The following is a 22,962-nucleotide window of genomic DNA, read 5'->3' as shown; positions in this document are numbered from 1 at the left end:
TAGGCAAGGGACAAAAATTAAGTACACACAGACTGAAATTAAAAGGAAGGAAATACCTTTCCCCACCAACATTTATTTGTATTTAGAGCATGGAGATGTAACAAGACATGAAGGCAGTACACCAGATGAGCTGTCTTCAAGTATTTGCACTATGTCACATTTTGTATATCCATAACCACAGCTGTGAGTTCTTGATTGTGACCCTGCTATTTTTTTATCTATGCATGTCAAGTATTAATAGAATACCAGAATATGAAACAACTCAAAACATACAAGATTTGTCATAAGAAAACATTATGGTTGGCACAACTGCTCACAAGTTTACAATAGCTTTGTTCTCTCAGAAACTTTTTTTTTTAATATAAGAGAAGCAGAGTAGATCCCAACATGAAATGCTCCACATTTGGCATGCAAGGAGAGATTCATGATTGCATCAGCCTCCACAGAAACTAGTTGGAAGCTATCCGAGAGTGATGACTAAACAGAAACTGATCTGTTGTTTGCCGATTGGCATGGACTAGTATTGCTAGAGTTAGGTATGCAGAAAGCAAAGGCAAATAGTAGTAACCCCATATGCATATGCTTGCACATATGCATAACACCACCACCAACAGGCAACATTTCCTGGAAAGAGCAGGAAGATAAAGGAACAATTATTTTAGTGTGGGGGTGGTCAATGCTGTATTTCATTCCAGCTGTTCAAAAAGCAATGCTAAGGATGGGTCTGTGCTACTGACACAATACTTCCTTCCCTTAACTTGCCACCACAATCCACTTCAGAGATCACTCCATTTCCCAAACTGAAATCCCTGTAAAAGAGTCAGTGTCGCATGGTGCCAAGCACTGCAGTATTCACATACTGAAAGGATGGTCAAGATCCCTTGAAGTCTCCAATCAAAATACAATTTAGCATCTTTTTAAGCCTCAAAACAACTTCTCTAACCAGTATAGGCACATCTTATGGTCAAGGATTGTTTTGCAATTGCTCTGTGTCACAAAACGATGACAGCATAGACTGGCAATCAGAGGTGCATTGGATACTCTGCTGCTTCATGGTCTTTCAAACATGCACCATGGGACTCCAACTGCAGGGTGTAGCTACAGGCAGCACACTTGCTCTTCACCATTTAATATAGTCTCTTTGGTGAGGTGCTGACAGGCTTTGGAAATACTAAATCTGTGAAGAAACTACATTTACTCTAAAAAGCTCTTAAGATTTTCGTTTCTTGACCAAAAAAAAATCTCAAATAGAAAATACACTTTCTGACACAAAGATAGTAAGATATAGCTACCAGCTTTTAAAAAGTGCAGGTGAAAGGGCCAAGAACAGCCAAAGCAATAACTGTGCTAACTCCCCTTTGTCTTGTCCTGCTTTTCCTATCACTTGCTTTCCCCCCCCCCCGATACCCATCCAGTTCCAATCCACAGCATAAGCTGAACAGCAATTTTCACTGGGGAAGTGTGCACGAACATTCATTGTGGAGGTAGGACATCAGTAGGATGCAAACACATCTGGGAAAATTCCCAGTCTTCAGCCGTGGTTCCATGTCTGACTTGTTTTTGCTGCTCCCTTGGCATACAGGCAGCATGCCTGGGGGTATCATTGAACCAGCAAATGTGGTTCAACAGCAACTGCTGCTTCCTCATGAACTGTTCTGGGCTGCCAAAGACCAGTTTTGGGAATCAAAGCTGCATTTTGATAGGTCCCCACTCACACTACAGTCCCTGGTGTATATGCTAGCATAATGTAGAGCAACCTCACTGAGCCTTGTTTGGCATCATAAAGCCATCTTTCATCATATCATACTCAAATGGGTTCAGAAATTTGTTACTGTATTCGTTACAAAAACCTGCGGTCTCAGTTTTTACCAAATCTTTGTAAGCCAGGCCACTGCCCCCAACCTCCAGTAAGTTTCAGGGTCTCTTGATTACAGACTGTTCATCAAGTTTCAAATTCTGTGACTTACTAAAATGTAAGATAGAATAATTCTCAGATATGACAGTAGCAAGAATGCCCCGCTCTGTTTTGTGTTGATTTTCAGTACACATTCCCCCCTCCCCCCATTAATCCATTCCCACTTACACACATTTTCACATTTAATAGTAGTCATTGATAGAATAGCAGTCATGCTGAAGTTCTTGTTTCCTTAGTTGATTGATCACTTGGAATTAATTTATCCCAGAACTATCTTCATGTACATGCACTGATACATAAAATACTCAAGATGTATTTAAGAACTCCAGTTGCAGCAATGCACTGGGAAAGTTAAGGTTTGTGAAGCTTAGATGCTAGATTCTATTTTTGAAAATTTTTCCAAATTTTATCCACAAATGCCAAATAGAATATTCCTACAACATTTGACATCAAGTTACCTGATATTAAAAACGCTCTGTCCTTTTCAGTGTTGGCTTTTTCCCCGCTAACATTTTCTCTGTGTTGAAAGTATTCTATTTGATTGAGCCTGATAAACTCAATGAGCTTATCAATGAGAAATATCCAGTAAGACAATCATTATAATGCCTGTATGATCAGATAGCACTGACAGCACTTAAATCTTTAGGCATCAAGTGCTTTCCTCTTCTCTTTCAACTAAAAGCCTGATTAGGCAGTTTCAAGTTTCCTGTTCTGAAAAAGAGAAACTACTTGTTCTCTTCTACTGCAAGTCCCAAATTTGTTGACCTTTCAGAATGGAGTGATAGTCAACTTGGAAGAAGGGTCTGCAATTTAACAGTTTCAACAGCTCAAGAGATCTCCTACATGAGTTTGGATCTCAGCTGAGCATATCAGCTACTTTGCACCAGATGAGAAAGTAGTCTTTGCTCTCACCAATCCTCTTGACTTGGAGCTCTTCCAAGTCACTTCCAAGACTTCAATATCCAAGAATCAGGAACCAGAGATAGCAAGGACTCACAATTAAGCTTCCAATAGTCTCTCTTCACTGGTTTGGATGAAGGATATGACCAATTGCCATGAAAGATCGTTGCAGTACTACTACTTATTTTTTGTTGTCACACTTTCAAATTGCATTGCTTCTCGGTGACCTACAATGAAGTATTAAAACCCCTTGCAAGAGACCAGTGAGACTAGATACACTAAAAAAAAAAAAAGACTTGTCAAGAAGAAAAGCTCCTCTTGAGAAAAAACAATGTTCTCAAACGGGGAGGAACTGGGTATTACTGCTGTAGTACCTATCACTATCTGGAAGAACTACAGAAGCAAGCAGAGAACAGGTACCTTTCCTTTCTTGTACAGGGGGATCTCCAGCATAGAAAGTTTCCTGTAGTAGTAATTCACTAGCAATGAGGATCAGTGCAGCCAACAAGCAGGAAGAGGACAGAAGCCCTCTCTTCACATTCACTCTGCAGCTGCATTAGGTCATGCTGCCTGCATGCATAAAGCAGTGGAAATAGATGGAAACAATTATTTTTGTAGTCTATTCAATACCAGGATGTTGAAAGATAAATACAATCAAAGGTCCAAACTGTCCAGTGGAATATGAATGAGTACACAGCTCCTCCCTACAGTTATTATTTTAGGGCTGTAGAACATGCCAACCAAGTTAAGGTTTTGGCCAAGTTTAGTAAACTTAAGTCTTGGAAAAAGTTAAGAATCAAGAGATCAGCTTGAAATAAGTTTTCATTTTGAAAGTAGAGCAATTTATCATTTTAATCAGATTGCAGTAAAACTTTTTCTAAGCCAAGATATTTTCAGTTATCTTGGACAGAATACCACCTTTGTTATGGTGACAGTTTCATAGATTCTCACTTTTCAAGCCAACTCAAGACAAGAAACATTCCAGATTTTCCACAACTCTATGTCATTTCTCCATGTCATTCTGCTCAATACAGTGACCAATGACAGCTCCAAAAATGGAAGAATATTTATTGTTATTTGATAGAAAAAGCTTAAATTCATCTGAGAGCTACATCACCAAGATGCATAGGTTGGTCCTAAATAACAGGAAAAATCCTGGTGTTGAGCAGAATCCCCTAAAGAACAGTACGAGCTACAGAGACCTAGTTTTGGAGTTGTCTGTTCAGCTTGTGCAGCAACTAGTGCCAAGGATCTCAGTCTTCATCTGGAACTCCCTGACATAGCTGTAGTAAGACTTATCCTCATTGAGATGTATTTCCTGACTTTCCAGGAAAAACTCCTGAGTTTTGATGCAAATGAAGATGATTAACAAAGTCAGTTAACTGTAAACAGCTCTTAAATCAGTATTTTCTAGTCAAGTTTTAAGTAGCTTAGTATCATGTCTGAAAGCCTGTTCAAGTTAGTTGTATTCTTTAGTGAAGCAAAAATGGTACCTCACAGAAGGAAAAACAACCTAGGAAGTACTCTTAGAAGAGTCTTGAATTAGGCAACTACCATTGCTGAGAAGACATGCTAGCAATTCCACCAAGAAATTGTTAGCTCAGCAGCCCACTACCAGCACCTTCAGTTTTTCCTACTTGCCTTTTTCTTTCTACTACTTTTCCTTCCACAAAAAGCACAAACATGACAGAGAAGTGGTTGGCTGCATCTCTCATTCACACCACTTAACTGCTTTCAGCACAGGACTCCCATTCCTCATACCTTCTTTAAACTGTTTTTTCTAACCACATCCAACATTTTCAGAGAACTCCATTTGAGCTCCAGCCACCTTCCATGACCTCAGACCTTTTTGCAAAGTTTTTTTTCATCTAGCTTGAAATCTAAAGTAGAAGTTGAATAACTAGGTTTCTTCAAGAGCTGTAGACAGAGATACAAGTTAAGCACCTAGAACAATAAAAATAGCAAGATAAAAAAGGCTAACGGATACTTTTAATGTGGTAGTAAGCAAGAATGCCTGTCCACAATGTGTGACCATTGAAGAAAAATGTGTAATCAAAGCAACACAATTACTCAACTGCCTCAAGAGACCAGCCAATACAGTTCATCTGGACATCGGATGTACCCACCTTGGAACCACATGCAAGTTCACTGCAAACCAGGTGAAGTCATCATCCCCAACCTTCACAGCTAGTTACACTCATCTCCAAGTACTATGCATCTGAAGTTATTAGAGTTTCCTTGTCTGAATCAGTCTGGTTTTTTATAACTTTTGAACTATAGTCTAAGTGCAATGAGACAGTGACCATAAATAACTCCTAATAGATACATACTGCTGCATTAAAGTTTTGGGACTTTGATTTGTTAGATTTTATTCCAGCAAGTGATAGTTTCATAGGTAGCTCGAGTACTCATAGCAGCAGCATCAAGACTGAGTACTTAAACTTGTTTTAGAAAGGTACCTATACTCATATACTATAATAAAGGTCTAACTTTGTGAAGATTTACTCTGAGGAAGTGTGCTTAATGTTGACTTACATGCTATAGCAGGTCTCTGGCCAATATTCTCTAACCCACAATAGAGGTACTTTCTAGAGACAGACATAGCTGTTGTCTTGCACTCTTCTCAAGAAGCATGAAAAATAGCTTACTTGTTTTCAGCCACAGAAGTTAGCAACAAGAAAATGGTTTTCCTTAAGACATACAAACTAGTAATCTAGATGATTTTTAAGAGTCTTGCATTTGCTGGAATCTAAGCCGTACAGTAGTAATACCAGGTTACTTGAGTAAGATCCTGCTCAAATATAGACAACTCAAGCTATTTGTGCTTTCCTATATGTTTAATGCAAAGAACACTCTACATATCTTCAATAAATATGCTTTTTCCTGGAACTGTTGTATTTTGTCTGCTAACAATGAATAACTGAAGTCTTACGTTAATCAGTCTAAACAGTCCATAATGTTTTCATTGGTGTCTTAGAAACCAGCTTCCCTGACTTGATGAAGCTATATTTCTTTTGTAAGGTAATGTAATGATACCCTTCTAAGCACAGGTTTTAAGTCCCATAAAGTCCAACCAAACTGCAGCTTACACAGGAAGGTTCGCAGAGAGTATTTTTCATGCTGTAGCTTCATTAAGTAACTGCTGAGAATTTATTTAAAAAAAAATGTTTTGCTAATAGTAACCAGAACCTTTTTTTAATCATACAAAATTGTAAGCTTCCTTATCACCAAGTTTTCAGTAGTAATAGTTTTAGTTTTGTAAGAAACTTAATATCAACATGGCCTTGTTAGCTTTGTAATTGACAGAAGTCAGACAGAATACACTAAAGGAGAGCTCTTTAGCTGCAGGGAGAAAGATGTATTCTACACACTGCTTCTATTTCAAAGTAGTCAAACAGGACATTCTCTTGGGTAAACACCTAGTATTAATTTCCAGACCAGAACTGCATCTGTCCACTTCAACAAAGTGGAAAAAGCTCTGCTCTGGAGAGCACATATGCTCTGGTGTAGGCAAGCCCTCATGACTCATCTGCTTATCAAGTCTAGTTGAGATTGGGTTGTTTGTTTTTTTCATCTCTGCAAAAAATGAAGTTTGAGTCAAAAAGTCTGGAACTCCTCTTATGAGGAGATTCCAACTTTGAACAGTCTTGCCAATTTCACTCCTCATATCAATGTTGTATCACAAGACAGACTTTCATCTAACCTAATGGTGTTGCTACATATACACACATACAATCATGAATTTTAGATTCACACCAAAGCTCTGTGCAGTCAAGAAACTATCTTCACTAGCATGAACAGATCACCTTTGTCCATCATGCATACAACCATGTGAGAAGAACACAGCAATGGCCACTTAAGAGAAAGTATCTGCACCACAGTTCAGGGAGAAAGGGGCAGGGGGAATGCACCAGGACCAGTCTGTACCAAAGCCATCTATTATTTCAGAGAAAAGAAGTCAGACTGAAGGCAGAACACTGCTCTTACAGTCAGACTGATTAGTTACTACTACTCCTTTTGTGCATCAGAACATACCCACATCATTCAATGCATTCATATGCAATACTAATTCTACCCTTCAGAAAAAGGAAGGCCAAGGAATATTCTATTTTGTCATAGACATCACCTTTACTGTTTTTCCAAGCATGACAACTTAAGTAAAAAAAGTCAGAGCACAAAACATTTTGAAGTTTCAGCTACCACCATTTGTGTTCTTGTGATAGTAGTTTATACACTTTGTTTCTGAAAACCCTCCTCCCAAAACCTGTGGGCTTCAAAACACTTTACCAGAGAAAGAGCAAGTCAGAAGTAAGTTCAATTCTGTCTAGTATGCCCAAAGTTACAATTACATCCGGCAAGTTTCATCTCTTCTACTTAATCACTCCAAAAGCAGTTCTAGCTAATGCCAATTCATTTGTCCACTCAAGCCCTGCAATACAGGGGAAAAGTTATGCTCGTTAATAGTTTATAATGCTGTTTTGGGACACAAGTATATTAATGCAGCTTAAGAGTTTCCCATGCATCTGGTTTATTGGCTACCAGATAGACAAGGGCTAAAGTTGTTTGACTTTCTGGGGATATTCTGAGAGGCCAAAGTAACTGCAGAGGCAAGATATATGCATGCGCCAGCTGTTTTAGCTGGGAGTCAAACACCTCAATGCTAAACAGCAGTCTAAGGAAGCATTCCCTTCCCTCTAAGGGGGTACTCTAAATACTGCTGCTTGCCAGAAAAGGCTTAAAAAAAAAGTGCTGTAGCTATGAGTGTACCAAAAAAAGCTGTTTTCAGGTAGGGGAAGTAGAATGAGCAATTCAACAATACACATGAAAAGCTTGCATCTTTCACTGACTTACTCACTTCACAATCACTGACAAGACTGATGTACATATTTCTGCACCTGCAATTGTAAAAGCAGATAAAATATTTAATATGTAATTTACAATGTATTTTACCAGCTTGGCATACAGGATGAACAGAATATATCAAAGTAGTTTACAGTTATAGGCTTGTGAAGGCCCTGCAAAAATATTACTTCAGATATCTGCTAATTAAAAAAAAAAAAATCAATCTGCATTTTAGAAGTGATACAATTCAATCTACCACAAAATACAAAGAGCTGCAAAAACATATACCATTCCAACAACAATGTATATAAGTTATTAAATAATGATCTGATTTAAAAGAATATAAATGAAGCCTTTAAGTAGGTCTTTTCTACATGCATATTATTCCTCATTAAAGAAAAATATGTAAAAAGGCCATTGGTAATTGCTTTGTTAACCACTGTAGAAAATGCCAATTCTCTGGTCACAGATGCCACTAGTTTAGCACTTAAGGTCTCTGCAGTGTTACATGTGATTATTTTTAAATACTGTTAATTCTATTACTCCATTGGTAAAGAATGCGTGACTTGGAATATGGCAGTCTTCATATTGAGAGGGCAGTGATGCACAGTTTTATAATTATCCAGAAGAACAGCACCCTCCACTGCTCTGTACTTGTGGCTCATCATCAATGATCTGTACACCTCGCCTTGCTATTCCTGACTGACTGGAACCATTGCCTCTTGCTCTTTCATCCACTTGAGCAGTTTCTATCATTCCTGCAAAGGAAGAAATGTATTAGATGACATTCCACTGCATTTTTACACAAGACTTTGAGATCTTAATCTATAAGGGTTACATGCACAGAGATGAAGTTCAGCAAGACTGGTTCCCCTATTTATTATGCTGAAGTAGTCACTCAAGTATCACACAGTATGGCTGCAAGAACTACTTAATCTTCTTCCTAAAGCACCAAACATCCAGCAGCTCCCACTGAGACCTTAGATGCTCAGATGTTCCGGAGTTAGTGACTTCAAAAGCTAGATTTACCCACCCATATCAAGAACATTCTTTTGAAAAAGAAAACAAACAAGAAACCCAACACACCACACATATACCACCCCACCCCCAAAAAAACCCATCCTACTTTTCAGACATGTAGGTGAAGTTTTGCTTAAATTCTTGTATCATAAGAACCCAATGAATAGGACAATTTCCCTGTGTTACAGCTTTTTATCCTATATTGCATGATCTTTATCATTTGCTTAGACTGCTGGGTAAAGTTTGCATCATTACAACTTCAAGTTTATGATTTGTAATTGACAACATTTGAGAATTTTTGAAAGAGCTTGCAACAGAGGGTTTGAAGCAGGCAATAGTAAGACCAGTCACATGAAGTTTGATTTGAAGTTACTATTTACTCATGCTGAGTGAAACAGCAGTCAGTGCTCCAACAAAGAGACAAAAAGACATTTTTGAAGTACAGCATGAATTTGCAATATCACAAGCATCCATGCACCAAGCTTCCATAGTTGTTACAGCACACAGGTGGCTTGAAGTAGACTCAGATGAAGTCAGTTCTTAGTAATAGTTTACATGAAGGCTTTTCTATATGGTTTTAAGCATTCTGAAGCCCTGAGCATTTTGTGAATAAGCTCTTTACCAACTAGATAATACCTACTTTTACAAAGGTCAAGAAACAGTTCTTCAATTCCTTTGTTCTGTTTAGCTGAAGTATGATAATGTTTTGCTCCAACAGATTCAGCATACCTAGAGGAATGCAAATACAGAACTTCTTTGTACCAAAGGACCCAATCTTTCTAAACCACTTTTCATGAAGCAAAAAATAATCACAAGAGGTTTTACTCTGAGTTCAGAGTTAATCTACACATGCTGATTTAATGTAAAAAGGGAATTATGTGGTTAAAACTGCCATGATTCATGAAAAACACTAGACGAAATAAAGAAAATTTCCTGTCTAAAAATGCATTTAAACCATAAATGTTGACTTTAATCAACATGTAGGACTCCCAAGTTACACTTTGGTCAGTAAGGACATTCCAGGATTCAGATACTAACAGAACACCAAAGACAGCAGCCAGCTAGCCTCTGCTGGTTTGTGCTTGCCAGTTAACAGCATCACAAGTTTATTATTCCAGCATAATTCTGCAATGACTGTTTCTATTAATAATTGATGACTTACGTTTCTGCTTCTTGCACTGAAACATGTCTCTCTTTTTCCAAGTCTATTTTGTTACCTGGTGGAAACAAGTTAATCTTTCAAGTATTTGTACTCCAAAATTACCCAAAAGAAAGCAGTCATATAATCATTGTAACCCATCATTTTCTTACTAGCTGTCCCAGTAAAAATGAACTCTTACACAGGCTTCAATTTGGAGCACAACAAGATGATTTAAGAATCCCCTTTCACTCAAGCATTTACAGGCAATGAAGATGAAGTTCTACTTCTGTAGAGAGATTGGGCTAGCTAAATACCTCCATATAAGCCACCAATTCAGTCATCTGCTTTTCTTTTGTAATTTATAAGGCAGCTTATCTGTGCTGCAGAGGTAGTTTTTGTAGAATACCCATACATCTATCCCCCTGAAAGTGTTTTCATCACTAGAGCTGATTTTAAATCTAAACCCAGTACTTCTGATGCATTGTTTGCATTGGAATATCCAAGCTTTAAGACTCATTCCACCCCCGCAAGCACTTGATTATGAAAATCAGACAAGCATATAGTCTATGTCACTGAGAACAATAAAAACATGACATTGGGCTACTTGCAAGAAGGATAACATATTTAGTTTAATGAAGAGAAACATAAACCTCAGTCTGCAGGTGTCTGTACCATGCACTTCTGACATGGTATATCATTAAACAACTTGTTTTCTGAAACTCTTATTTTCCCCTCAGTGTGATCTACTGAAACTGCTAGCTCCAACCAAGTTTTAAATGTCAAATTAACATAAGCTTTACTCCTTCACATGTACAAGCTGTCAAAGCAGCGTTTGGCAGATGCTATCAATCAAAAGAAACATTGCTGATTCAGTCATTAGAGTCACATATTAAAAAACACTTACCTACTATACATAAACAGATTTCATTTCCCAACATTTTTCTTAATTCCTTAACCCAGTTTTTTACCTGCAAGAAGAACAGAGGTAGGTTTATTTTCACTTGACATACTACTAGCTTAGGCATTGCAGAACTGACCCATTCCCTTTGTTAACCGTTTACACTAAACTTGAAACAAACATGTTTAGAGCAACATATTCTTTAGATAGCTATGCACGGCTCTCATTCAGCAGGTTTTAGTTTGGAGTCAAAATTAAGAGCAAATTACCAAGATAAAATGGTTCAATTACTCCACAAATATAACTCACCACACTTGTGTTAGCCCAACTCCAAAAACCAAGTTCACTGCATTGGCCACTTTAGGTCAGGCATGAGATCTTGTATCAACAGGCACTTACCAACAGATCACAAATGGTACTTACAGTTACCTGAACTGAGCTGTTCAGGTTAGATTATAACAGATATTTGCTTCCTGAGAGAACAGGTGGGACACGAGTGTCAAGTGAGCTGATGGTAAGGTATCTGTTATCAATTCTGTTGTTATACTTTGAAGTTGTATCATCACTTCATTGACTTAGGGACTGCTATTCTAAGGGAATTTAAGTCATGAAAAGAGGCAATCACTTCAAGAACCCAAAAATAGTTAGGATACATGATACAGAGGTATTTCTGCAAATTAGCCTTCCCTCTTTTTTCTGAGGATTTAAGTGTTTTGATATCATGGAATTTTACTAAGTAGGGCTCAGCATGAAGAGGCACAAGTTTTAGTACTCACTAGTCATCACAGTTCCACAGATGGGGGGGCAAGAGTTTAACTGCTAGCATAAGTGCTTTACTTGCCCTACATTAGGCTATTTAAATTAGTTAAGCTTTCATGGAATTATACCTTATACTACTATCACTGCTAACCCAAGCCTTGTCCATACATCCACAACTTCTTACACCTTTACGCAGAAGTCCTACTGGTTTTGTCACAAGCTAATTGGACACAAACTCACTTAGGAAAGAATTTCACCAGTTTTCAGCTGGAACATCCTAGAGAGTGATGTGACAGAGAGTTGGAAAAAAGTCACCTGACCAGACTGATCAACTAATACTAATAATTAGCCATCAAATTTCAGGCTTTGATGAGGATTTGAAGTCCAAATACTGATTATCACTGAGAAAGTATTATTTCCACTACCATGTACTGCAATTTCAGAGTTCCCAGAACTGTAAAAGGTCATGTCACTTAATATCTTTTAGTCATTTGGTTTATACAGTAGAGATCAGCATTGCATGCTATCACAACAGTACTGGTTTATGTTTATAGCCTGTCATGGGTAACTCACACATATAATTCTCTGGTGTTCTTTGAATAACTCTGCTAGAACTTTAGTAGATTGAAAAAGTCAGCCTTCAAAAGAATCCTAATAAGGGGTATACTCCCATTACGTGGTCTAAATTTGCAGATGTAATATATATATATTGCTATTGCTGAAAACAGAAGATTACCAATTATACACTCATATCACAGATTATCTTTCAATCAGTTTACATATCACAGAGGTAAAAATCTGTCCAGTACCTTTTGAAAAGAGTCTTCATCTGTTATATCATATACTAGAATAGCGCCATTAGAATCCCTGTAGTAGATCGGCCCCAATGCATGAAATCTTTCTTGACCAGCTGTATCCTGCATTTAAAATACATTTGTTAGCATTTAAGGCAAAGCAAACAATAGTTCAAAACTCCAAATACTTAATAAAGTAAAACTTTGAAGAAGTCCAACATTTGAGTTCTAGTAAATCTAAGTAATTTTTCAGTAAAATATTCTATTTAGCCAGGGGAGAGAAAATAGGAAAGTAAACATACCCATATTGCAAGGTTTACTCTTTTCCCACCAATATTTAGCTTCTTTGTAAGAAAAGATGCCTGGAAAGCAAAACAGATTAGAGTTAAGTTTTACACACAAATGTCTCATTTGACTTCAGATTAATTTACTAATAAACACATCTGAATCAATAAAAGACAGATTTCTGGATCAAAATACTCTTTAAGCCAGAAGGCTGAGTCAATACTAAGCCAGTTAGTCATTTCACTACTTTGCCAGGAGTATATTCTAAATAAATTTGCCTTGAGCTAATCATTTACTACATCTTTGCTGCTGTTTTGAATTATTTAGGAAGGATAAGAGTTCTGTGGAAAAAGCCTGAATTCACAAGACTAAGTCTAAGCTGAACCCAAAGCATTTCACAAAAGTATATGAAGTTTGGGTAGGAACCAGCCTAACAGGATTTTCAATTTGCAGGAATTAGGCAAAGTAGTACACTATTAGTGAGCTACTAGAACAAAATAAAATAGTTTGAGTTTATTGCTAAAAGTCTCAGAACACTAGTATTTTGCAAGGTTTTTTTGTCTGTATCTTTTCCCCGTTTTCGCAGAAGTGAGGCCCCAATACTCCCCATGTGGTTTTGGGGGCTTTTTTCAGGCCCCAGTGGTTTGGTGCCATGCCTGCCTGCCCCTGCCCCCACCCCCCCCTCCCCGACACTGTTCCTGAAAGCTCAGTGATACACTTCTCAGCTAACACACAGAAGGAAAGCAAGTGGCAGGGTAAGAAAAGCCTCAGAATAAGTATACAAGCTGCTCTAAGAATTCCACTATGTTAACTTCTCAAAAACATTTTACAGGACCAGAGCATATTGCAAGGTTAGTCTAGTTTCAGTAACTCAAGAGTACGTCTGTTCTTCAAGCCTGCATGGTCCACATTTTCAAACACCACCTCTATTCCCAAGTGTGTAATTCAGTGGCTAAAAAGGGGTATAAATTTTAATACAAGTTTAATAGGCTAGAACAGGGTCTGAAGGAGTTGATACATTAGGAACCTGCTCCCCCTGTTCTGAAGGCTAGCAGTAACAGGTAAGCATAAGACAACTCCATTGCCGAGGATTAGCTTTTGTCTTTTTCTTTAAATTATACTCAGTTTTCCTTTCAGTTTCGCCTCAACTTGCATCTGGTCTGGATACAAACAAGTATTCAGTGGTATGAGATACATTCATTCCAGATCATTTTAGGCTGGATTGTAGTAGTTTAACATGAGCTGTCTGTATGAGCATTGACCAGACTGAGTTGACTAAGTGTCATGTGTATGTGGAAAGCATCGTAGGCCAGATCAGCTGCTTGAACCAGCTTGCTGCTTAACTACGTAAGCTTTCGTGCACATGCAGAAGACCATGGTAACTCAATTTACACCAGCCTAAACTGCTGTGAAAGTGCCTCTCTGGAGTGCTACCTGTATTACAAATAAAGTAATCCAACACTCAGCTGCTAGTGCAGCTCCTGCTCTTCAGCTACTTCCCTAACATCAACTCTGGAATTTGTATGACCTAAGGTGAGATGATTCAAGAAACTTTTCTTCTTTTGAAGTTGTACTTTCCCCCAAAACGTTCCAAAAAGTCTGATAAACAAAACAGAGAAGACAGACCATAGGAAAGAAAAACACTCAAACTTTCTAAGAGGAGATAGCAAAGAACTAATCATTATGACCACTGTATTCAATATAACTAAAGCATTAAAGCTACCCCCTTCAGTCTACAGTGACATGACATAAGTCAACTTCAGAAAGAGTTCCAGACAGCATGTTAAGAGTATTTAACACTCTACCCAACCAGTAACAACCAGTTTAACAGCAGAGTAACTAATCTTAAACATCAGGAAAACTAATTCTTTAATCAAAATCTCTGCAGAGAGCAGTTTATGGCTTTCAGCTAGCTGTCCCCAAGGATTATCTGATCAGTATCTAGTCTGTATCATAATTTCTTCTACTACACCAGAGTTTAAAAGTCAAAAGCTTAGATGTAACTTCAGAAGTTTTACTTCACCAACACTTGAGCCATATTAAGAGAAGGTATGGTTAGGCACAATGAATCAAGCTTATCTGGCAATATTTTGAATCATTTTGACCTACTGTACTATGGTACTTGATAGTCTGTTAGGAAAAGCTCTTCTGAGGACTGTTCCCATTTGTCACAACACTGAAAATCAAATCTGCTCAGTTGATGCAAGTTTCACATAAGTGCTTAAGAATCACATTTCTGGACCAAAAGGCAGAAAAATCCTTCACAGAAACTGGATTTATATTTTAAAAACCAGAACTCAGTATCTGTAAAGTTATACCATCATGGCTTTAGACATTGGCCCAATTAACAGCACAGCTATCTTTACTATCTGACAGAGCAAATATTAAAGTCAGCTTATACCCATAGATAAGTTTTGCTTAAGTATCACCCGTCTTTCAGGTCACTACAGCTTTTGAGAGCAATACTGTCTTTTAGCACTAAGAGTAGAGTATTTGCTTTCCTCTGTACCCAAGTATTAGAAGCCCCATACATTCAAGTAAGGCTTTTTAGTGTCTCCTGAAAAAAAAAGTCACAGGAGACTGTAGTAATCCTACGTGCTCTCTGCATTAAAACTTGATGAATTTGTACTAATTAAGTTTTAGTCTACCTGCAGTCGCAGGCCCCTAGCTAAAAAACAAGAGACAACATCCTATATTAGATATCTTGATTACAAGCAAGCCTGTTTAAAAAAAAACTTGCCCAGTAACAAGATTAGAACCTGGTATTTGAAGTAGTCATGGTTAGTAACGAGCAGAAGGCTTTGAACATGCTGCGAGAAACAGTCAATCCTATATTACAGATTAAATACTTCATTCTTTTTCATTCGTCATTATACTTGATGAATATTGTTAGCAGGCCCCATTCTTCAGTTCATAAGTATGGGTAAGTTTGGCATATTTACCATAAGTAAAGTACATTTTACAGCCACAGTGCCAAACATATTAAAAGGTAAACCAGCTAATACCTACCTTTTAACACATCCCCTCCCTTTCACATTCCATATGTCTCGTGGAAGAGCAAGGTTACTACTTGTCACCCGTTCTGAGGTTAGGTCAAAAAAAAATAACCAGGTGAACAGCAGGACTATGCTGTTTTAGAAATTTGGGGGGAATGTAACATGGAAGGAAGAGTTTTAACTACTGTTTTGAGATAGTTTAAGAGCCTAGTTTCAGGAAAAAAAGTCAGCTGCCAAGAGTGTTAAAGCCTTTTGAATCAGTACTCTAGACAGCATTAGAAAATTACACATAGGAGAGGATTCAATATTTTTTCTAATCTCCCAAGAATTTACCAAATTGAATACTGCAGATTTAAGTCTGAGTTGTGACTCAACTTACAACCAGTAACTCCTTTCCATATTTTCATTACTATGGCAATTCATTTTGCTAGGTCTTTCAAAAAGCCACAAATGTACAGAGCCACAGTTAATTCAAAGATAAGTAATCTCAAAAACAGGTCTTTGAAGTAAGCTACTAATTTTGGTATTTTGACTCTAGTGCCTGACTGGTCTGAAGAATACTTATACACTTAAAAGAAAAGGATAGTGCAACTGTAAGAGCTAAAATTCTATTTTCTTTATGTGCCTGTAGAAAATCTTTTCCTTCTTTTAATCCTTCTAAGAGCTCAGTTTCACATGTCCGTCAGGCCCTGTTAGGAGCTGATAAAGGAGTCTGAGCAGAACACAAGGAAGACCCAGCTGGAAAAGATCCTCTTGAAAGTCAGTGAATAAAAGCACATGTACGTCATCTGCCCCTTGACTGCTTTATCTTCAGAGGTAAGCCAGGCATATGAACACCACATATAGCACTGAACCTCCTTGCATTGTATTTTGGGGTTTTTTGCCCAGCTATCTTGGACAGCCAAGACAGCTCTTCCAGGTTATACAGGTCCACCAAAGCAATCAGGATCTATGTAGTATGAATAGCACCACAGCAGTGGCTGTCTTAGGTTGCATATTTTGTGGCCCTCCACACATTGGAGATTAGCACACAAAAGTTCTATTTATCTTGAGTAATTAACAAAAAGAATCTACCCAATTTAAAAAAAATAGTTCAACATTAGGTTTATTATTGGAGCAATTCCAGCACAGTTCACTTGTTATCAATTCATAGCTTAGAATTGTTTTATCAAGGCAAGAGCACTGACCTCAATATTTCAATCATGGGAACTAATTCTAACTGTCCCACCAGATCTGACAACAGGCTACGGATTTATTTATTGCTTGCAAAAAACCTCTACCTTTCCTGCATCAGCTTTTTCACATTATTCTAGATAAATATTTTCTTATGTGAGTCAGTAGATACCTTAACTTCAATTTGCAGGTCATCAGTATCTTAAGTACTCGACTTCAAGCTAGCATAACTACAGCAACACATCCCAGCAGCCTCCTGCCTTCAATGTAAGGAGGTTCCAGTTCACTATTTCCCCCTAGCTAGCGTTTAGGGAAGTAGGGCGAAAAGAAATAGCTCCCTTTCACTAGAAACCTTCTGTTACTAGCACAAAAGAAACTCTCCTATTTGGGTATACACAGGTTAACTTCACAATGGCATAATACTTAAGTGTTATAATTCAGATAGGAAAACATAGATATACATTAAAGATTCACATTGATCAATTTAAAGACTTCCTGTGCTCTCCCCCATCGTTGGGCTCACACTGCAGGAAGCACCAGCCAACATCACTAAATAAAGTTTCCAGAAGGCTACACAGTCTCACCACCCTCTTCGTTGCAATCACGTTGGAATAAAGCATTACGCAGTACTTTCCTTTTTTCCTAAGTCAGAAATTACTGTGGATGGAGATCCTTTCCTCTCAGTATCTAGTAATCTTTTCATATGATTCATCACTGTGGCTCCTTTGCTGAATCAGGAGCTAGGTATTTATCTAATTTTGGCTTTATTGGAACAAAAGTAATTTGCTGCGATACTTTGAACTGATGCCATGATACAAAGCCACCTTATCAGATCAAGCCTTTAATCTTAAAAAACCCAGGATGTTTTGCAAAAATGTCACTTCATTGCTTAAAAAAATAACATTAGAAACTAGGATATATGATTAAGGGATGTTTTAATTTGCTAGTAGAACTTCAACTTTCTTCTAGAACTATAAGATGTAGGAAAACAATAATAAAGATATTTCACAAGTGCACATGTTGTACAGTAAGATCCAACAGCAACTGACATTGTCTTTTACAATCAATAAGATGTACATGAGGCTAAGGAGGCTCAGAACAGAAAAACAAATGAGTTGAGAAACACAGTGCAGTCAGCTAAGAGATACAGGTAGCAACCAGAAACCTAGTCTCAGTGGAGAAAAAGTGTGAGCATGTGCTTCCACTCCTCTGCAAGCACACACACGCCCTCCAGACAGTCAAAACCGAAAGCTCTCAAGCCATATAGTATCTGGAGACATTTTACTGTCAACATTTTGGAGCCATTTAAAGGTGCATTTTATGACACCTGTGACCTAAGTCTGTATTCCAATTGATTTTTTGCTTCTAATTTTAGACTCTAATTCCACTACATATTTAAAGAACATTATTAACAAAAACCACAAAGCTGCATCACATGACAAACTATTCTTTCCACATGGGATATCAGAATTCAGCTATACATGATCATTTTTTTATGCACTTTAAATGACTGTATGATTGTTTGCTCAATGCTACCCTTCAGGTGAAAATTACAGCCACAGCTCTGACACCTACAAGATACCAGTCATTTCTGTAGCGTGGCAATCAGAGCTACAATCAGCTCGCCATAAATACCACAACATGCCTAGCAAACCTACCAATAGATGAATCCAACAGCAGAGTATCAACATAAGGTAACAAAGTTTAAAACATGTTCTTTCTAGCTCTTTGTTGCTAAAATGGAGCAACAGTATCTGTTTATGAAACAGTCACTGTATTATTTCTAGTGCATCTCTAATGCTTCTTTGATTTTAAGGGGAAGTTTCACTATTAAACACTTCCCAGATACCGAGCCCACAGGAGTTTTCCCCTGAGTGTGCAGGAATAGTGCACAATTACCCTGAGGCTCTTTTTTCGTATCACCTACTATTTATCCTGTACTTCACAGAACTTCAAAAGTAGTTCAAAGCCCACTAGCAACCGACATGGTGGCAGAGTTTGTTTCTTTATCTACAAAAATTAAAAAGTGTATTAAGAGCATTATACATCAGTGTTAACCACACATTTTCATATACATGTTCACAACTGCTAAGAAAGACACTGTGCACCTAGTGTAACTGCAAATAAAAAGGTTAAGCAAGCAGAGACATCCCAAAAGACTTTACAACCCACAAAGTTTAAAACATTTTCTGAGACCATGTACAATAATAAGCATTTTATTTTGTACCATGGCATACATGCCATTCAGCACTACTAGGTAATGAATAAACATTTCTTTCAAGCAGACATCTGTCACATATTCATAATTGGAACATCACTTTTTAGTTCTTTATAAATGAGCAGACAGTACTACTGAGAATCAGGCCAAAATTTAGGGAGATAACATGACAAGCAAGTAAACCTTAAGAATCTTTTCTGTTATTAAATCATAAGCCTTAATCTCATAAACCATTTTGTGAAAGCTGTTCTCTTTAAACACTTGCATTTAGGTAGTTCAAGTGTTAGGATTTGAGAACATGAAGAATGACTATAATTAACAGGAATGCACCACATATGAAACACTTAGTCATCAGCCCAGTACCAACAATTACAATAACAACATTACTTTCAAATCGTATTTCCCAAGATTCAGATGAAGACATTCACATACATAACTGGGGAAAAAACGAACAGCTAGAATTCAGAAGAGAAACGAGGCCTTTAAGCACTGAAAGCTTCTATCTGAGGCATAAAGAGAACCAGAAAATTAGCTTCCAGCAAACTCGGCAGGGGACAGCCACCATTTAAAGCGCAGCAGTGGTCACTCCGGCCACCGTTAAGCGATAAACAAGACGCCAAGTACCAAAACCCCACGGCAGGTTTAGGGAGCAACCCTCAACCAGCCCCAGGGCGGAAGGGGCAGGCCGGTAAGCGCCGCAGGGCCACCGGGGCCGGACTGACACCGGCCAGAAACCCTAGAAGGCGCGCAGGGGAAAGGGAGAAGAGGAGCGGACACCCCCCCACGCACCCCCCCCCCGCCCCCGCCCGCGGCCCAGCCCGCACCTGCAGAGTGGTGATGTGTTTGTCGTTGAACTTGTTCTCGCAGTAGCGCAGCACCAGGGAGGTTTTCCCCACGCAGCCCTCCCCGAGCAGCACCACCTTGAAAGAAAAACTGCGGCCCCCGGCCGCCGCGCCGGCCCCCGCCGCCATCCGCGCCCCGCCGCCGAGCCGGGCCGCCACCTCACATCAACGGTACGCACCGCGGCCCCGGGGCGCCGCCGCCGCCACCCTCGCCGCCGCCCACCGGGACGGGGACCCGCAGGGGAGCGGAAGGAGGACTCGCGGGGCGGGAAGGAGAGGGGGAGAAGAGAGGAAGGTGCCGCCAAAGCCCCTGGGGAACGGAGGTGAGGGGAGGGACACCGACAGCCACAACACTCCCAGCAGCCGACGGCCCCGTTCCCCCTAATGGCGTCTTCTTCCTCCTACGTCACGCGGCGCTCAGTCACGCGCATCCCCCCGCCGCCAATGGGAGGGGTGGGCGCGACGGCGGCGAGAGGCCCCGCCCCAAGAGGGTTGGAGGGCGGGGAGCGGGGAGGGGCGGAGTCTGCCAGCGCGAGGGTGGGGCGGGGCGGGGGGTGGCGTCCCCTCGTGCTCAGGCCGCTCCTCCGGGCCCGGCGGGGTTTGCTCCTCTCCGCACCGCTCCGCTCCGCTCCTACGTGAGTGCCCGCACGGGCGCGGGAGCAGCGGTGTGAGTAAGTGTATGTCCCGCTCCGGGCCCTGCGGGCGGCGGCCTTCTCCTCTCTGAGGGGCCGGTCGTCCTGCGCGGCCGGGGGAGGGCGGGTGAATCACCTCCCCACAGCGGCCGGATTTTTCCATTGCCTGTAAAGGGCAGCCGGAGCGGCGGCTCGGGAGAAGGCAGCTGGGTTGCAGAGGTCCGCCGGGAGTGGGGGGAGGGAGCGAGCTTCTCTCTCCTCACGTCTGTCCCCGCGCAGTTGCTGAAGTACGGGCCTGTCCCCAAAACACGCCGTGAGGGGGAGCGATGAGGCAGGCCGCTGCGGGGGTGACGCTCCAGGCCCGAGCGTAACAAACAGCTTTACCGCATCGAGAAACAAACCGTCGGTAGAGATGGATGGAAGCACGTGGAAGGTGCATACGCGCCTATGAAATTGCTTTTAAATGTCACATTAAGGCTTTCAAATGCAGCAAATGTGTCTGCCCAGTGCCTCCCTGTGAGCAGGAGGCCAGAGCCTCTGGCAGGTTGTAAGCATCATCAGCACGGGGTTTGTTCCAACTTCAGCGACCCTATCCATGTGAACTGAGTTATACGAATATCTAAATGTTTGCAAAAAAACCCAGTCTGTAATAAAGTGCTTTAAAACAGAGATGTGAGAGCAGGCGATGAAAAAGGCACAAGAAAAATGTTCTGTTGAGTTTCTTCATTGTAGGGGTCTGGTAGTGTTCCATACACTCAGGAACTAGATAACGGCCTTGTAAAATTGCATATCATTCCTTAATTAAAAGCAATCCTGACAAACCAATCCAAACTACTGCAGCATAACTTCTCTCTAGCGATCATTTAGTGGTAAGAAAAATAATGCTTATGAAAAGGCATCATAGTGCCATTTCCTTTTTCTTTGTCTGATAGAATTAATGCTCTACTGTGTGCAAAAGAATAGAGGAAAGAACAGAGAATGCATCCAGGAGAGCAAAGATCAAATTTCGTGAAGCAAGAAGCCTCATTACTGAACAGTATTACATTCCCATACAAAATGGATTTTTTTATTTTCTCCACATGTAAAGAAAGTAAACCTTTTTATTTTATCCAGATGTAAATAAAGGAAATGGGACAAGGTAAAAATCAATGCAGACACAATCTTCAGGAGTATCTTTTCTTTAAATAAATCCCCAGTTTTATTAGCATATAAGTGGTTTCAGCAAGTTGCTGTAAAAACACCATCTTGCTGGAAAGCCATGCTGGCTTCTGTCAATCATGCCTTCTGTGTGCAGGCAGTAAAGCTGACTGGCATGTTAGTTATTCTTTCAGGCTGAATAGAAGAAGGAGGGAAGGTCAGGATTGGATTAAGTTTGCCAGAGACAACGGAAATCAATGCTCACAAGCACAAGCTGCTTGCAGGGCCCAGCAGGTCAAGGCTTTCCTGGGTAGCTGCTGGCAAATGCATCTGCTCAGACACAGGGCTGTGTGGAAGGCTGTCCTGAAAACTGTTAGCAAAAAACCCTTCCTGTTCTTGTCGCTTTTTGCTGTTTTCAACAAAAGTAGGTACTATGTACTTTCTTTATAAATACACAGGATTACACTGAGGAATACGCCTGATTTGTACTTTTCAGTTCTCCTTTGAATAGAAATGATCCACATATCAATTACATCTTATTGGTTAAAAGGGTGCTTTCTGCATGGGTGATTTTTCATCACTCTTAAGTATATTATTATACTGAACACTGTTATGGAAATACAGGCTATCTTCCAGTGAGAAGGACAACTGAAGCTTTGAAAAGGTCTGCAGGAGAGACACCCACTATGAAGTCCGTGTGCTGAATGCGCCTGACAGCGTAAGTGTGAGCGTTGTTTTTTCTGACAGCACAGCAAAGCAAAAGACACCAAGTGAAGCTCGGTTCTGGCAGACTATTTCTCCAAGATTCCTCTGCTGTGGTGCAGAGTCAGAAGATGCATCTTCCCGCTGACAGTAGGCAACTGTGAGTAACTACAGTATTCCATCACATCTGTTTTCCTCTCTCTTTTCTGGAACCTGCAATTACTGCTTTTCTTCTGTGAGAAGTCCTGTACCTTCCAAATCTTCAGCCACCAGCACTAAATGAAATTAAAAAGGCCAATCTGGCTGAGAACAGAAAATTCTGTCAGAGCTACCTAGAGTCTCAGATTTCACTGTTATCCGAGATGCATGACTTACTTATTAAAATCTGCAGGTTTAACTGTCTGTGGCAGTTATCAAGTTACTTTATTTTAATAGTGTTAATTTAATTTGGGAAGTGTTTATTTTATTTCAGCATATTTGAGAAGAGGATGCCTCTTTTTCATTTAATTTGGTGTGCTTCCCCTTTTTACACAGTTTCCTAAAAATACTTTTAGAGACCTTCTGTTTTAACTGTTGCTGATTACATGTGCATGAAAAATGCCTTTTGAGACATACTTTCTATTTCACAAAGAAACTACAATACCATGTATGTTGTTATACTGAAACAAACTGTACCATTGTATCCATTTCTGTTACCTTTTATCATTC

The 22,962-nt window shown here is 39.7% G+C and overlaps 1 protein-coding gene and 1 long non-coding RNA gene across 2 annotated transcripts; one reads left to right on the top strand and one right to left on the bottom strand.

The window, feature by feature from the left end:
* Positions 1 to 1,388: 1,388 nt before the first annotated feature.
* On the bottom strand, positions 1,389 to 20,205 carry RAB21 (RAB21, member RAS oncogene family). The gene is made up of 7 exons (XM_075746880.1): positions 19,766 to 20,205; positions 12,572 to 12,631; positions 12,285 to 12,392; positions 10,723 to 10,786; positions 9,840 to 9,894; positions 9,318 to 9,406; positions 1,389 to 8,415 (listed from the first exon to the last, which is right to left on the bottom strand). Exons 1-7 carry the CDS (start codon positions 19,910 to 19,912, stop codon positions 8,276 to 8,278), a joined length of 663 nt encoding a protein of 220 aa, XP_075602995.1. The 5' UTR covers positions 19,913 to 20,205; the 3' UTR covers positions 1,389 to 8,275.
* Positions 20,206 to 20,385: 180 nt separating this feature from the next.
* LOC142600643 (uncharacterized) lies at positions 20,386 to 22,675 on the top strand. Its single transcript, XR_012834246.1, has 2 exons — positions 20,386 to 20,454; positions 22,177 to 22,675. It is a non-coding gene; the product is annotated as an uncharacterized LOC142600643 (long non-coding RNA).
* The last annotated feature ends 287 nt before the right edge of the window (positions 22,676 to 22,962 follow it).

The sequence above is a fragment of the Balearica regulorum genome, chromosome 1, assembly GCF_011004875.1.
Source record: "Balearica regulorum gibbericeps isolate bBalReg1 chromosome 1, bBalReg1.pri, whole genome shotgun sequence".
Lineage (NCBI taxonomy): Eukaryota > Metazoa > Chordata > Aves > Gruiformes > Gruidae > Balearica > Balearica regulorum.
This window is presented reverse-complemented; position numbering and strand designations above follow the sequence as displayed.

Bases quoted from the DNA above. Each gene is read 5' to 3' on its own strand.
- RAB21 (XM_075746880.1), bottom strand. From the start codon at position 19,912: ATGGCGGCGGGGGCCGGCGCGGCGGCCGGGGGCCGCAGTTTTTCTTTC. The intron at 9,895-10,722 runs GTAAGTGTTTTT...TGTTTCCACCAG, and splicing joins AATCTGTTTATGTATAGTAG to GTAACAAAATAGACTTGGAA. The intron at 9,407-9,839 runs GTAAGTCATCAA...GCATTCCTCTAG, and splicing joins TCAGTGCAAGAAGCAGAAAC to GTATGCTGAATCTGTTGGAG.